Below are 17,110 nucleotides of genomic sequence, written 5' to 3'. Positions count from 1 at the left end.
CCATTTTAATGGAAGAGAGGGGTCTTTAAAACCCACTCACGCTTAGTATGTAGTAGTCTTTGCAGAAAATAACTTCTAGAGACTACCTGATCTCAGACGAACCCAACACAGGAAAGATGCATCCTGATTGCTAGGGAAAAAATGGAAGGGCAAACTATGGAGAATCTGAGGACTAGAAAATAAGGCAAAAGCAGGAGAAGTAGACTAAAGTGGAGGGGGAAAGAGCAGCCCCTTAGGAACCCAGGGGTTCCAATGCCGGGTCTCTAAACCATTCACTTATCAAAGCTCTGGTTTCACTGGTTGGCTAAAAACACAGGCAAGCAGGAGCAACCAGGCTGGCTCATTTCACGGTAATGCTTTGAAGTACCCGCACATTTCACTTCATAACTTTTTCTGTAGGAGGGCTAGAAACTTTCTTTTTTCAAAAAAATGAAAGCTATAACTCAACAGTAGAGCACATAAGTTGCATGAAAAAGTTGCAAGCTCAAACCCCAACATCTCTGTGAAGGATTGGGAAACAACACACACACACACACACACAGAGAGAGAGAGAGAGAGAGTGAGAGAGTGAGAGAGAGAGAGTGTAGAACCTACAGGATATATGAGCAAGAAAAAAATACCTGAACCTGCATCATCTTGGACTCTCATTCGCTGTATGTGTAAATTTGTGGGCACAAATTCCAGCTTTTTGTCAGCTTTCAGGCTACTTGCTTTGAACGATGGACCTGAGGATATAAAGAAGATGATTTCTGCATGCTGAGTCCATAAAAATGTAATCAACCAAGAAAAAATTGTTGACAAATTGCAGTACAAAAACTGCAGCATGAAGTTCGTACATGCAATGAGATTTCCTAAAGGGTCTCTTTGAAAATGATGGACGGTATGAAGGAGAAATGTTGGGAATGTTCAGCACCCCTCTCTTTTGCTGTTAAAAGTGAACTCCATCTTTCCCCCCTATGTTTAAATCCTTTGTTTAAATAGATGATGCTAGTCCCACCACACGGCGACATCCACACCATACATTTAAACTACATTTAACTGCATATCTAAGGCACCTGGCTTGCGCCAAAAATCATGGAAACTTAGGGTGGTGTGGTTGGACAATAAGTGGCAAGCTTTTAGTTTTGTGTTTAAAGAATGGAATTCTGCTGAAGTCAAAAACCCAGATAAACAACAGAGGTAAGAAAAGTTAAAGGTACACAATCCACTTGCACCACAGGTGGAGAATCCCAGTAGGAATCTTCAAAGCCCTGTTTTCTTCTTCCTCCATCTACGTACACAGATGGGCACACCTCATATTTCTTTTAGGCTCCGGGCAAAGTCCTTGCTGTTCTTCTGTGCTTTTAATGGTAATCAGGATCCTTTCAATGGTTTTCTGCTGCTGCTTTCATCTGCTCTCATTGTTTTCCCTTGTGGTTTTAGTGTCACTTTCCAGTTGTTTGAAATTTACTGTTCCTTGTGAGCTGCCTTGGCGTTTGCATCAAAAGGCAAGGTATAAACAGATGCACATTCAGGGAATGGAAAATCTCTTAGATCTTCAAGCTAGCCTTCCCTCCAGTTACTTGCACTGAAGAGAGAAGGATGGGCTGGATGGGGTTGCAGGGAAAATGCCCAACATGTTTTTCTTTCTGAAGGGAAGCATAAGAGAGCATCCTTTCCCCATTTCACATACAGAAGCTTAGTGGACTAGCAGTTAAACCCTGCAGCTCCGGTGACAGGATAGTATGCTCTGAAGCAAAGTAAATAAGGGAAGAAGGAGATGAGTGGCAGCAAAGGGGAAGAATTGGGGATGCTCAGAAGGCAGAGCCAGGAACTGCTTCTTCCGCCTAGCATCTGTCACCTGAGGTGGTTGTCTCCCTCTGCCTAGTGCTAGGGCTGGTCCTGCGTGCACTTCCTTGTGTCCTACCCAGTTGCCCACACATGTGTCTGGGCACAGATGGAGGTGGAAGGGAGAGTGAAACAGAACTTTTTTAGTGCCAATGCTCCACGCCCAGGCACGACATCTGTGGTGCAAATAGGATGTGCCCACAGTTTAACCGTTTTTCTCTAGAGAACAGCTGAATCATACATTACATCAGGTGTTTTAAAAATAATCATACAAACATAGTTCCAAACATGCATTCTGTATTATGTGGAGGTGGTGGTAAAGATGTCAGTTACCTTTGTACTGGTGAAGGTTTGTGAGGTTTTCCTGGTACGTTAGAATAATTGTTTGGTACTGAGTAACGATTTGCCGACGAAGACTTTCCCAACAAGGGGACAGCTCTCCCAGTTCTTCAAGTTCACAAACCCTACACAAAAACACCCCAAAAGACAGGGAGATGCTATTAATTTGGTTGTATGACCAACAAAAAGCAAAATCTGCCTTCAACTATATCTATTACTAGCCCCTTCCTCAAGCACATCAGTGCCATTTTGAGACATTAGTCAAGTTTGGGCTGGTTTTTACACTGTTTGAAAGATGAGCTTAACTGACTTGCAGTTCAACTTCATGAAAGGCGCTCTCTGAAGCACTGAGGAAGAGGGGGATTTCCCCATCATACCTGTGAAATTTTGCGAGTTTCCATTTGTACACATTGAGCTCCAAAAAAGGTCAAAGGAAATGTCTCAGAATGCAGTGCTACAAAGGGATGAATTCAGCTGTGCTTCTGATCCAATGAACACCTCTTCTGTTAGCAGAGAGGAGGTGACTCTTGAGATTGCTCCCTTCAGCCAGCCAAAAATATTCTCTAGAAAGTTAGGGGACCCCCTAGGCTGTGTCCACACCATAAATTTAAAGCACAACTTCCCCCTACACAAAAGAATCCTGAGAACTGTAGCTCTGTAAGGGGTAATTTACATCTCTCAGGATTTGAAGTGGGATGTTAAATGTGCTTTAAATTTATGGTTTGTGCATGGCCCATAACAGTATTTGATATCCTGTGGAGGGCTGCAGGCAATCAGCATTAATTGCCTCCCCCCTCTTCCATCAGGCTATGTGTCCACTAGACCAAAGACTCTTCCACAAACCTAAGTACACTTTTTATTTGTGGAAGGGTCCCATTGGAAGCAAACACAGGTTCTAAACCATGTATGTCTGTCTGAGTGCGGAAATGAGCAGGGAAAGGGCTTGGCACGGTTTCTCTCCATCATCTGCTTATGTTTTCTAAAGTCCCTCCCTCCCAAAGCACCTTTGTTGTTGTTTTTTTAAAAAAAGGTGTTGTGGCACTGTTACACCTGAAAGTCATACAGAACAATATACTATCTGCACAAAAGACTACAGCCAATCCTTACACTTGCCTTAAACCAGACAAAACTACAGGTTCATTCTGGTGCATTGTGCCATCTCTTGTGTGACTTCATGGAGGCTAACCACACAGGTGTCCCCACATTTGGGAAGAAGCACAAGACCCTGATTCTACAAATGCCTCTAAGTTTGATCCTAGAAACAGGAAACATGCAGTGTTGATGCTTGTGTGATTATTGTATCATCAAAAAGCATTCCGTTTGGTTTGGTCTGGCCTCACTTCTGTGGCACATGCGCTAAAATTGAAGCATTGCAACAGGACAATATTTTCAAGTGCACCATAGCCACAGCTCAGCATCATTACTGAGGACAGAAATGGGTAGAATTAGACATTACTTGCATGCCATCAAAGGTGACCTGGAACACAGGCCAGACAGACAACCTGACTTGCCCTGCAGAGGTACCTATAGAAAGCCATGTGAGCATATTTTGCTATTCTGAAAATGGCAGGAGGAGAGGTTTTTCCTTTTTAAAGGGGAAAGGAGAGAGATTTTGAGGGACCCTGAAACCAGGCCTGTGCAAGGGGGCAGCCAGCCAGATACACTTGCCCCAGGCCTTGGAGGAATAAGCTGGCCAGAGGGCTGGGGGAAGGGAGCTAGACCCTGCCAGGGACTGACTGCTTTTTTGTTTCAGTTTATAACTTTATTCTAACAAGATTCTAACACTGGGCCTCAGACACGTTCCTCACAGGCCTGCCTAAAACCTAGCCATCTGATGGCACTCGGCCTGTGGAAACTAAATCAATTCAGAGTTTGCTATTGTAAGTGACACATTCTTTGAGGGGTGAAAACGAGAGTGACTGGCTCTGTGTCAAGCACTGGAAGAGATCACTTCTCACTCATGTGGTTCCATCAAACTCAGCAACCCTCCCTGAGTCATTTCCCTCCTCTGCAAAGCCTGTTTCTTCTCATTCCTCTTTGGCTTGTGATGCCAATGAACTCATTTAAGCCTTTTTGAAATGTCACATGCAGAGTAAGGTTTGAGAAATGTTTTCAATACATCTGTGTTACTAGGAATCAAAAGGTGCAAATGTCAGTACATTGTCAACGCATAACCCTTCATGACTGAAGAATTAGGACCATTGATCATTACTAGTATCCAAAGCCATCCTTTTTCTACAAAGCCCAGCAGATTAAGCCCGACTTCCTACCCACCCCGAAATATGCATAATTCCTACCCACTCCGCTATGCATAATTAGGAAATGTGTCTGTACCTTTCCACCCTGCACACTAGATATGCCCAAATACTGCTGGATTTCATACACAGGCATAACATTTGACTAGAAAGAAGAGCAGGATGGATGGAGCAACAAGCCGCCACCATGGAGCAGTCATCTACTTTTAAAACTGCTGCTGAAACATAAGCAGATTTGGGGCTTGAGGAGCCATGGGCCACTCCAAAAACCTTATTCCCAGACTGCGCCACTCTTCTCTTTTCCCAACCCATTGCCAGGAGGTTTGCTTCTCTGCCATGTTCACAGAAACACAGCCCTTCCCAACTCTTAAAAAGAAGTATTTCAAAGATACTTGCCCAAAACCCATGGAAAAGTGCTCTATTCAGGACTTCTCTTCCATACACAATAAGAAGGAGAGCAGAGCAATGCTCAATGTTCCCAGTGACACCTGTGTCCATCCTGACCCAGCATCCTGCTTGGGTTGGAAGGAGAACATCTGCAGCAGGGAGCCTGCTGTTCTTATTGAAGTTCCACATGCAATTTAGGATCACTTTAGTTTATCAAATGGGGGACACATGGAGAGCCAGGGGGTATGATTCAGGGGCAGGGACAGACAGTGTATTCCCTCCTCTCCCTCACACAATTCTAATCACGTGAGGGACCTGAACATCCAAAGAAGGCTCAGATAACAACTGTGAACAAGCTAAAAAGTATTACCAATCAACTTCGGGAGGTATATAAAATGAAAAAATACAGAGAGGTATGGGAGAACACCGGGAAATGTTTCTTGGCCGATACCATGATTGACTGTAGGATTAAGTTGGACACAAACCCACAAGTATGTTTTTATCAGCAATATTTGCTTCTCTTCAAATCAGTGAAAACTGATGTGTCCAAAGAGAGTTCCCTGTGATACCTTCATTGAACTTTACATATGTTTTTAGTGTAGATGCCTCCTAATTTTTGCCATTGCCCTAACTTAGTTTCCTAACCCAATACAAAGCTACTACAAAAGGAGTCAAGTAGCCAGTGACCTCTAAATGAATTGAGGTCCAACAAACCATAGTAATAGCCAAGCAAAATGAGCAGCAGATGATGTATGCAGAAATCAGAGTTTCAAATATAATAATATTTCATCACCTTTAAAATAACTTTTCAACTAGGCTGTGTAACGCCAGGAGCTTCAAAACAGTAAAAGGCCATGGGAACCAGTTCTCATTAAAGATTTACCTCAAAGCTTGAGGTTGGCTTTTTATAGAACTGCGGCTGAATAATGTAATAGCAACAGCAGCACTTCTCATGGCATACTCGGTTTATCCTGAGTCCTGACTCCACTTGAGCTAGCCAGATTATCATTATATCTATCAAAAAGTTATCTGATAGTATAAACTGACAAAGCCCTGATTCAGTTCAGCTGGTAACATCTTTCAGTCACAGGAAGACAGAAGGGAATCACATCCTAACCGTTAACTAGGCTGAAAACAATCCATGACAGTTCAGGCAGCCAAAACCAGAATTTGTTGTTGATTTTTGGAAAATCAGCCTAAATTTGCAAGTTCATAAAATGGGTCTGTGCCACTGGGACTTAGACGTTCCTAGCAATACTCCTGCAAAAGATTTTGCAAGGCAGGTCAGGAGAAGCTGCATACAATATATTATTTTCTTAATAACTTCAAAAACATTTTTATAGGGACTGCTCTTGTGGTGCTGGTGGGATTTACCTGGCAGCATCTTCCTCAAGTAGCAGTTTCACAAACTGCCTGGGAATGTGTAGGGAGAGCACACTCTCTGCCATTTGTTCCAAGATCCGAAGGTGGTTCCCATCCGTGGTGGGGAAGCGATACATCCGACAAATGGCCCCTCCAAACACTAAAATGTTAAAAGACATAATTTGCTACCAGATAATACAAACTCCGTTCCTCTAACACCAAAGTTGTTAAGAGGCTCAGAGATCACAAATGGCCTATTACACCAAAACATACAAAAATTAATGTAACAGCATTGCACTTAGTTAACTCCCCGCCCCCACCCAATGCACATATTCAAACAACCACAGCAAAAGCAGAAATTGAGGTTTGATCAATTCTTGAATCACTTTTCCATATACTGCATTTTTTATTTTAAAAATGTGCATTAAAAATGTTATAGTCATAGACATGTATATTTGGGTTACAACGCAGATGCCCAACAGCTTTATAATGAGCTTTTCGGGACCACACTTTTGCAGGCAATCCTGACCCCACAACCCAAGCTTCATCCACGTGACGTGGCCTGGACTTTTCTCCTGCACACAATCACATAAATTGTGTGGCTGTTTGTTTCCAAGTAGTGTCTTAGCTTCCCAGTACTGATGTCCAAGGAGAGTGCTACCATAATAATAGATATTGGTGAAAGGATGCCTTTATTAGCAACAGCATAGATGATGCTAGATAAGCGTTTGGATGAGTAATGCTCTGTGTCCAACAAACACTGAAACATAAGCAATTCTGTTTAGTTTGCCACTCTGCAGCAAGCCACTCAGAATGAGTTCACATGACGAAGTTATATAGAAAAGAGTCTCAATGGAGTATGTATACGGACACACACACAATTATTTTGTTGCATCATTCTTACAAGTACATCCCCAGCTGATGAAACATGACTGAAGACAGATGTGATATGGAAAGGGAGCTCACAGCACAACCCTCCACCTATCTTAGGCAGCTGGGCTGCAGGGCAGTTTGCCTCCTCCTATGGCTGGGAAACAAAACAAGCAGGGAGAGGCACAAAAGGATTTATCAGCATTCCATCTGCTGGTTACAACAGAAACAGCTGTGGATATATCTTTCTAGAAGAGACCTGGAAGTGTCTTCCCAGTGTTGTGAGCTGCCTCTGTCTTCAGCCAGTGATACAACGGTGGTCAAGATCCAAAGGTTTATGTGCATTTGCTAGGGCAGCCTTCCCTAGTCTGGTGCCCTCCAAATGCTTTGGGCTGCAACTCCCATAATCCTCAACTACTGACCTGCTAACTGGGACTAAAGGGCATTGTAGTCCAAAACCAGTTTAGGGAAGGCTGCTCTAAGGACTTCCCTTCCTCCTCCTGCAGCTCTTTGTGAATGTGGGCTGCCATGTGCTTCTAACAGAAGCCCTTCCAGAGACGTGTTTCATACAGCACATGGCACTGCAACTGTGAGCAAAAAACTGGCATGTCTCCCTGTGCATGCAGAGAAGCACTTAAGTGACAGACAAATACGCTTTTTCTAGATCACACAGCATATCAACTGTTGCCACTGAAAACTAACTTTTGCTTCCAGTGATGTTTTTTGGGGGAAACCTTGCAAGACATTTTGCATCAAAAACTTTATGCTACAACTCTGCTAGTACTGCTTGCTTCTATCATCTATCTATCTATCTATCTATCTATCTATCTATCTATCTATCATCTATCATTTTATGAAAATTTCAACCCAGTGTACAGCAGCTGTGAAGAATTCACTGCAAGGGATCATGAAGAAAGGACAGTTCTGGTTGCCTCATCTCAAAAAAGATATTGTAGAGTGTGGAAAGGTTCAGGAAAGGGCATCCAAAATGATAAAGGACAGAGCAATTCCCTTATAAGGAGAGACGTTGGGCTATTTAGCTTAGGGAAAAGGCTTGTATGAGGCGACATGGCAGAAGTTCATAAAATTATTCATGGCATAGTGGATCGAGAAAATGTTTTCTCTTTCTCGTAACACTGGAATTCGTAGACATCCAATGCAGCTGAATGTTGGAAGATATTAAGGCAGTGATGGCTACCTATCTAGATGGCTTTAAAAGAAGATTAAGCAATTCATGCCGGAGAGGGCTATTGATGGCTACCAGCCATGATTGCTCTGCTCTGCTCAGCTGGAGCTGAACAAAATAACACAACACGATGGCCAATAACAATGGCACTAAACACTATATTAGTCCAATACAAATGATCAGAAATTGCAACCAAAGTTTCTAATGCTTCTGAATACCAGTTGCTGGAAATCGTAGGAGGGGAGAAGGCTCTAGTGCCTGGGTGCTGCTTGCAGGTTTCCCACTGGCCTCTGGTTTCCCACTGTGAGAATAGGATACTGTACCAGAAGGGCCACTGGTTTGACCCAGAACGCTCATCTTATGTTCTTAGGCTCTTAAACTCAGATCAGGAGTGCACCCCTGTCCCCATCTACTTATATGCATGTCGTCAAGATGACACATCAGTTAAAACAAATGCAGATACACCCAATTCCTTTAATGCAGTCAAGATTGGGACTCAGCATACATTTGAAGATTAGGAAGTCATTTGCTGGAACACTGAGCTATATGGGATCCACTTACCGGATTTTAACAACACGTCTTTCCGTAATGAAGCATATTTCGACCGGATTCCTAAAGATTCTGTTAAACTTTCATCAACTGACAGCACAGTCTGAAGAAAACGAGAATAGTATTAATACACAAAACACAATGCTTCATCACTGACTTTTTAAAAAATACAGTGGTGCCTCGCAAGACGGAAATAATCCGTTCCGCGCATCTCTTCGTCTAGCGGTTTTTTCGTCTTGCGAAGCAACCCTATTAGCGGATTAGCGCTATTAGTGGTTTAGCGGCTATTAAAGGCTTAGCGGCTTAGCGGCTTAGGAAAAGGGGGGGAGCGAAAAAAAGCGCAAGACTCGCAAGACGTTTTCGTCTTGCGAAGCAAGCCCATAGGGAAATTCGTCTTGCGAAGCGCATCGAAAAACGGAAAACCCTTTCGTCTAGCGGGTTTTTCGTCTTGCGAGGCATTCGTCTTGCGGGGCACCACTGTAAAATGTACTGAGCTATGGAGGACTGTTTACTTCTGAGACATTTTCAATAAACTGCTATCAGATAAATGTGTAGCATTCAGGGATGTTTTACATGCAGCTACAGCATAAAGAAACCCTGAGATATTTGTGTATATTCTGCCACCTGTCAGTGTGATAATCGCCAGTGGAATTCATGGACTCTCTCTCTCTCTAGTCTTGACCAGTGAGAAAAATAAAAATTGACAACAAGATACACACTTCTGAAATTATTGTTCCGCAATGAGATACCCATCAGCATGGAATAAAATCCCAGATATACTTCCTGATATTATAGTGGCACAACAACTGCAATCATGGGACAGGTTGCTGTGTTATGTACAGTATGCTTGCCCCCTGAAAGCTTGCACCCAAGTAAGGTCTGAACAGCTCCATGGGTTAAAAGAACAGCAACACGGTGTGAATTGTCCTTGAGGATGGTTGGGGAAAGTTGTAAAAGAAGGTGGTGAGGAGATAATCAATCACATCTTTTATTTCCAGCATTGTCTTGAGAAGGAGGGCAAGATATTCACTCACCCTTCCATTGATGGTGTCAGGAGACCTGGTAACTGGAGGCCTTTGGTCTGTTTTTTCTTCCACTTGCCATCCTATGACTGTAATGTTACCAACACGATCACTTTCAGCAGATCTGCAACACACACATCATTGCTGCGATCCATCAGCTAGGACTACTGATTGGTTGCTGTTGCACATACGATGCCAACTGGCTATAGACCCCAATTCTTACAGCTTCCTCTGTCGTTAACTCTTTCTAGCTACATAAATGGAGACTCAAACAAAAAGATCAGGATCCAACACTGCTATATAAAAATATTAAAATATAAGCAAGATGCTAAATGCATGGATATGTGTAGCCTTGGGTATTTTGTAACCTCTTGCGATCCAAGTTTGGGTAAAATCATTCTCTCAGCCCTTGGAGCTTATAGTACTAGTTTTGTAGTCCTTTACAGGCCTTACAGAAGCAAAATGCACAGGTCCCTGCCCCAAGGTGTTTACAGTACGCATTTCAAATACAGGGCAGGCAACAAAGGGGGAAATAGGAAATACATGTAATGGAGAAGGGATACTAGCAAATGCAGTTGCATCTGCTTTGGCATTAAGCCAAAGGCCTAAGACAAAATTTAAAAAAAAAATGTGATGTTGAGGTTGAAGTACAGAAGGACACTTCTGAAAACTTATATGCATGTATGTAATTGACTTTGCCAGATGCAATTTCCTCGTCATTGTGATCTATGAAAGCTCTGCCAAACAGAATCGTTACCAATGTTTTGCATTTACATCTTTATATTCCTTCAGAATCTGGGAGCTGGCTTACTGATACACATTTAAATTAGCTTTTCTGACATGCCCTGAAATTGGCTTTCATTTCTAAGTGTAAACAAAACACAAAAACCCACAGAACTTATTAAAGTGCAGATTTGGAACACATACAACTGTGAAGAATGAGGTTTTAGAAGATTAAAATATCAATGGTTTCCCCATCGCACAAGTAACACATGAAAAAGACTCCTGAGGTTACTTGTTGGTGTTCAAGTCTCTGTTTTTATGCTAGGTGGGGAAGATCACAAAACAAATATTCTACTTTACCAAAGTTCTACTAACAAGAATTACCAGAAAGTCTCTGCCCTGTGCAAGATTTGTGCTGAACATTAAATTGTCTTACAGTCACTCGGGATGAGAGGAAACTTTGAAGTTCCAATATTTATTTCATTACAACACAAAATTTTAAAAAGGCCTCGTTGAGCATTCATAGCCCTAAAAGCCTGGACACTTCACTTTCTGAACTGGGGTGCAATAAAGGACCCCAGTTTAAACAGCATTAATCATGCAGTTAAATGCCTAGTTTTCCAATAGTACACACTGATGTGGAAGCCTGATTCTTTTCAAATGAACAAAAATGGAGCACAAACCTTAGTGTTAAATGCAACCTATGGTTCCTCTCCTTAAGTAACTGCTTTACAGTGAACATCACAGAACCCAATAGATACATCTGGAAAAGACAAGTAACATCAACGCAGAGGACATTTTAATCCTAAACTAATAACGTTTCTAATTTCTATTTACAAAGCTCATTCCTATGGCTTCAAGGTGATGTCTGAAACCAAAGCCTCTCACTTTCTCTGGCTCAGTACTGACATCGTGCCAGAATACAGAATGCACTAGCAATACTTTAGAATGATAGCTTGACTTTCCAAAGCCTGCAAGACTCGAATCACAATTTAGAGTGGCTTGTCTGCCTTCATTTTCTATCAGTGCAGTATTCAGGTTCATAAGTTCACTTCTGTCTCTAGGATTCAACAGTCTTCAGAGACAGAACAATGGCTGAAATGTCAAAAAAGCAGGGCTTTGGGATTATGCTTTGCTAGACGATTACATACATACCATATTTTATCAATTCAGACATCACACCAAGCCTTGGCTAGTTTTATAAACTACAATTTGGCAGTGTGTGTGTGTGAGAGAGAAACTACAAGCATGATTATTTTTAATCAGTTGGATCCACAGATTCCCACTCTCCATCAGAGGAAGGGAATCATTGGATACAGCCCAGAATGAGCATCTTCAAGCACATGTTTAGAATGCTCAGTTAACAATACCATCTCCTAAGGCGTTGTGGGGTGGGGAGAGACCTTTTCCAACCTAAGGGCCAAATTTCCAGGCAACTTTCCAGGCACCACATACCTGTAGTGGGCGGAGCCAGGGGCAAAATAGTGGGTGGGGCAACAGATATGACTCTTACTTAGTACAGTGGCCTACGTTTTAGCCTCACAAAAATGTCTACACAAACCCCTCTCTCCATCCTCAATCCAGGCAAGCAAGAGGATTTGTCACAGTTCAAGGACACATTCCAGCCAAGCAAAAGCACATGAAGGAGGCCTAAAAGCAGGGCTAGTGACGGATGTGATGTGGAGGAGAGGCATGGCCTGCAGACACTCCTGAGGGCTCGATGGAGAGGGCTGGATTTGGCCCTCAGGCCTCAGGTTCCTGACCCTAGCACTAAGACAGCAATCCTAACTCCATTTAGCCAGGAGTAAGCCCTGCAGAATGCAACAGGACTTCCTTCTGAATAGATAAGGTTAGGATTAGACCGTTAGTGCTGGCCTCCAAGGGGGAGAACAGGCAGTGTACCTCAGACCAAAGGCATATGCAACATTTTGTTTACACTGAACATGAATGACAGAGAAGACATTTGGTGAATCGGACTTACAGTTCCCTGAGATCTATCTTTAACATCATATACAGAAAGTTTTATTTGTGTCATCTGGTTAATAAGAGAGTCTTGAAAAAAGGCAATACTGCTTAGAAAGATAGGGTTGCTTGTTCCCTGCAATTAAAAAAAAAAGGAGAGAAAAAGTTACGTTTGGATAACTTGGTATCAGCTAAGACTAACTGGTGGTGCTGTGGCTGGCGCAGCGGGTAATGTAGTATTACGTACCTCAATAATCTCTGTCTGAGCATGCTTTGTCCAGAATGCCTGAGGTGGTGTAGTTACACTCACTGCTACAAAACTATTTGGCTTTCTATCTAGCGATGGGGTAAGGAGCTCGCTGCAAGCTATAGGAAAGAAACAATACGGCTTACACACCATGTCACGCAAATATATGCAAAGTATAAAGGGGAAGGGAATGCCCATTTTTCACTTGTCTGCCTCAGTGGCACAGTGTGGGAAAGGGCCACAGGGCAGTTGCCCCAGACACAAAATGGTTAAGGGTGCAAAATTTCAACACCCAGTGCTGCCTCAATACAGCTGTGGGTTTGGTCACTGGGCTCCCTTGAAAACGGCTTCTCCATGTGACCTCTCCGGACAACGGAACTACTCACCTAAACTGAATTCTAAGATTGGCTCATCCGGATCTTGGCTGTTACCTGCAAAGTACAAAGACTAGCATAAGCTTATAAAGATATACAGATTAAGTCAATTTGCTCCTTTTAAAATTGTCTTACACTCCCATAAGGAAGCAAGGACAATTTAGGGGTAAATAAAGTAAAAAGTAAACACTTATTCAAATAACTATGTAAATAGTTCACCTAGAACTTCAATCTTATGTATCTCAAATAGTAGGTAAACTCTCTCTCTCTCTCTCTCTCTCTCTCTCTCTCTCTCTCTCACACACACACACACACACTTCAAAGCACTTCCAGAATGAATGAGAAAATAAAAGGCCTAACAGTGTTCAAAGAAAAATGGTCAAAGATCATATTAAGCATATAAAAGCATTTGGTCATGCATGAAATTTGGTCTGGATGAAGGACCAATCTACAGCTTCTGATGCAAAACTGTTCATTCAAAAATTTTAAGGCAATGCTATGGGAAGAACTGACAATGGTACAAAAGTTCATAACGACATAAATTCAGTGTTGACTGGTCTCTTTTTTCTGTATCTTGAACACTTTTCTGTCTCTCATTTATGTTGTTGTTGTTTAGTCGTTTAGTCATGTCCGCCTCTTCATGACCCCATGGACCAGAGCACGCCAGGCACTTCTGTCTTCCACTGCCTCCCGCAGCTTGGGCAAACTCATCCCCTTCTCCTTGTGCCCTCAGTCTTTCCCAAAATCAGGGTCTTTTCCAGGGAGTCTTCTCTTCTCATGAGGTGGCCAAAGTATTGGAGCCTCTGCTTCAGGATCTGTCCTTCCAGTGAGCACTCAGGGCTGATTTCCTTCAGAATGGATAGATTTGATCTTCTTGCAGTCCATGGGACTCTCAAGAGTCTCCTCCAGCACCATAATTCAAAAGCATCAATTCTTCGGCGATCAGCCTTCTTTATGGCCCAGCTCTCACTTCCACTCACTTCTCTTATTTATACTGCTCCCAAATCTACTATCCTCCCAACTGTCCTTGTATCGTGCCCGCTGCTTATAACATGGGGGAAAGATACAAATATAACAGTGTGTGTGTTCCCAAATTAATCTTTTCATTACCAGCACTGGGTGCAGGGGGGAGGGGACTGTCTAAAAAAATTGAATTTCAAACAGAAAAACAAGACAAATTAAGAATTCAATACAACCATGAGGACACAGGTAGGAAGAAAAGATACTAACCTGCCAAAGACAAATCTAACATGTCAGTCGTGACATCAATAGTTGAGGCCCGCTGCACAGTGCGGGATTTTGCACCATGGCGGGGGCTGCTATCTTTTGCTGACATGTTGTCATGGGGAAGACGCCTCTTTTCACTGTTTGATCACAGCAAAGCCTTGATGAAGGACCAAAATAGAGTGTCGTCTTCACTTGCAGCCCTTATGACAGCAGGCTAAGGCAGAATGAAAACAAAACACAATCTGAAATAAGATCCAAACTAGGTTTGTTTAAATGCTGATTTTAACAGCAAAGGCTCAAATTATTTTAATGGTAGCATTAAAGAAGAATTAATTTACCATTTTAACAGGAGACCATTTGCTTCAGCAGACCTCACCATATATTTTAGATGCTTTCAAAATGATAATAGTTTCTCAGGGTTCACAATTATGAGGAGGCCTGCAAGCACATTCAGAAAAACACACAAGCCTGCTTCAGACCTTTACCCTAAAAACATGAAGGTTGAGGGTCGAGTAGACATGTCTGGTGCCACTCACCTTCTCCCCTCTTAGGATCCCTCCATAGGTGTTTTCCCCTTATGTGTCCAGGCTGAAATGTCAGAAGAGGGCTATGGTCTAATCTACATAACCTGAAGCTGCCTATGTCAATGAAAAACACCCACTTAGTAAGAGTCTTGAGTCTCGGCTGCAGTCAAAGAATTTGCAGAAAGTACTACATGGTTTTGCTCCAGACAAGCAGGCGGTGTCACACACATTGACTATGTTCAGACCATGTTTTATACTAACAATGAGCCTCAAACTCAAATGCTCCATTTTTCTGCCACAGCTTTAGGAAGATCAGAAGCTTCCACCTCCGTTTTAGATTAACCACAGTTTAGTGTACCGTCCAACCCTTACATGGTGGTTTATCTTTAGCGTTTGTTGAAACGAGCCAAAAGTATAAACTATGTTTTCAAGCTGGCTTATTTAAACAATAGTAAAGATTAACCAACAGGGACGCGGGTGGCACTGTGTGTTAAACCATTGAGCCTAGGGCTTGCTGATCAGAAGGTTGGAAGTTCGAATCCCCACGACGGGGTGAGTTCCCGTTGCTCAGTCCCAGCTCCTGCCAACCTAGCAGTTCGAAAGCATGTCAAAGTGCAAGTAGATAAATAGGTACCGCTCCGGCGGGAAGGTAAACGGCGTTTCCGTGCGCTGCTCTGGTTTGCCAGAAGCGGCTTAGTCATGCTGGCCACATGACCCGGAAACTGTATGCTGGCTCCCTTGGCCAATAAAGCGAGATGAGTGCCGCAACCCCAGAATCGGCCACAGCTGGACCTAATGGTCAGGGGTCCCTTTACTTTTACCTTTAAAGATTAACCACACATTTGTTTGGGATTGGATGTTATGCCAAGCTGGGGTTAATCAAAAACTTATGTAAAATATTCCGAACTCCTCTTTGTGGCTGCACCAGAAGAGATAGAGGAAGGAGCATGCCAGGCCTAGGCTCATATTTGTTAATGTTAAACCATGGTGTCACATCCAAGCAAGACCAATGGTGACCTATGGATCTAAATGTCTGTCTCAGTATCCATTCATGTGTTTGATCATCCCTATGGAAGAAATCAGTATTGTGTTGGGTGAGCCACACCCTGGAGCAGCCTTGGCCAATATGTTGTCCCTCAGAAGTTTTGGATCACAGCTCCCACCGTCTCTGACGCTGGTCATATTGGCTGTAGCTGATGGAAGTTATAGTCAAAACACCATCTGGAGGTCACCAAGTTGCGCAAGTTATAATCTCTAAAAAGTTTTTTTCCCCACACACACACACACAAAAAAAAACACAATTTCAACAAAGATTTACAAGATTTAAATGTGATTAAAATTTCACCAAACATCTTTTTACTTTTTGCATTTTGCACCAAACATTTTGCACCAAACATCTTTTTACTTACAGCGGGCTGTTGTTTTCTTGGGTGAGAGCATGGTATTTTGCATTTCTTTATTGTCCCATCTGGAAAAAAACCACACAATGAATTACTGAGTCTGAGCATTCAAAATTGATATTGATTTTTAAATACACATGTCTATTTAGTCTTCCAATCATATCACATGCCTTTATCGCTGTGAGCTTAACTGCCGTTATAGCATCAGGTGTGAAATTGGGGTTTTCAAAGAGATTCAATTACGGTATATGCATTTAGAAGAGGACGAATTTAGAGCCATTCTGTTTTTTGTTTTTGTTTTTTTTAAAGGCACAAAGTGTAAGAAGTAACTATAATAAATGTTCATAAAATATAGCATTCCCTTGCATTCAGGATGAGGTTTCTGAATTATACCATGAGTTCCCACCATTCTGAACTATTTCCCTGGCTGATGGAAGGCACTTCATGTCAAAGAGGCCACGTGAGTGTCAAGTGACGGGAATGGATCCAGTAATGGATTTTTAGTCTCTTCTGCACAATAGCAGTTTTCTCCTGGCACACTGTTGTGCTCTGGCACATAGTTTGGGTATTTCTGTTCTAATTAATACTATTATAAACTATTTGCCCAGAATAAAATATTTTGCTTACACCACTATCACAACAGAACGATTTCCCACCATAACAAATTGCCTCCTTGGCAAATGAGATGCTTTCACTCCAGCATAAATCCAGAATATGAGTTATTCTCACCAGATGGATGGAGATTTTAAATAAATAGGAGGAGGAGGAGGAGGAAGAGGAGGTGGAGGAGGAGGAGGAGGAAGAAGAAGAAGAAGAAACTATTGAAATAGCTAGTTTTTAAAACAGAAATATATTT

At 42.4% G+C, this 17,110-nt stretch overlaps 1 protein-coding gene across 15 annotated transcripts in view; it reads right to left on the bottom strand.

The window, feature by feature from the left end:
- INPP4A (inositol polyphosphate-4-phosphatase type I A) overlaps positions 1-17,110 on the bottom strand; it is a 97,039-nt gene that overhangs the window by 33,352 nt on the left and 46,577 nt on the right. For all 15 annotated transcript variants that reach the window (XM_081197552.1, XM_081197551.1, XM_081197541.1 and 12 more), the window contains exons 3-13: positions 16,264-16,322; positions 14,334-14,544; positions 13,116-13,160; positions 12,730-12,848; positions 12,502-12,618; positions 11,204-11,283; positions 9,810-9,921; positions 8,788-8,878; positions 6,183-6,330; positions 2,161-2,291; positions 621-725 (exon numbers count right to left, since the gene is read on the bottom strand). In XM_081197552.1, coding sequence (XP_081053678.1) covers positions 621-725; positions 2,161-2,291; positions 6,183-6,330; positions 8,788-8,878; positions 9,810-9,921; positions 11,204-11,283; positions 12,502-12,618; positions 12,730-12,848; positions 13,116-13,160; positions 14,334-14,439 — 1,054 coding nt within the window. In that variant the 5' untranslated portion in view covers positions 14,440-14,544; positions 16,264-16,322. The remainder of the gene's footprint in view (positions 1-620; positions 726-2,160; positions 2,292-6,182; positions 6,331-8,787; positions 8,879-9,809; positions 9,922-11,203; positions 11,284-12,501; positions 12,619-12,729; positions 12,849-13,115; positions 13,161-14,333; positions 14,545-16,263; positions 16,323-17,110) is intronic.

Source organism: Podarcis bocagei, assembly GCF_964188305.1.
Source record: "Podarcis bocagei genome assembly, chromosome: 6".
NCBI lineage: Eukaryota > Metazoa > Chordata > Lepidosauria > Squamata > Lacertidae > Podarcis > Podarcis bocagei.
This window is presented reverse-complemented; position numbering and strand designations above follow the sequence as displayed.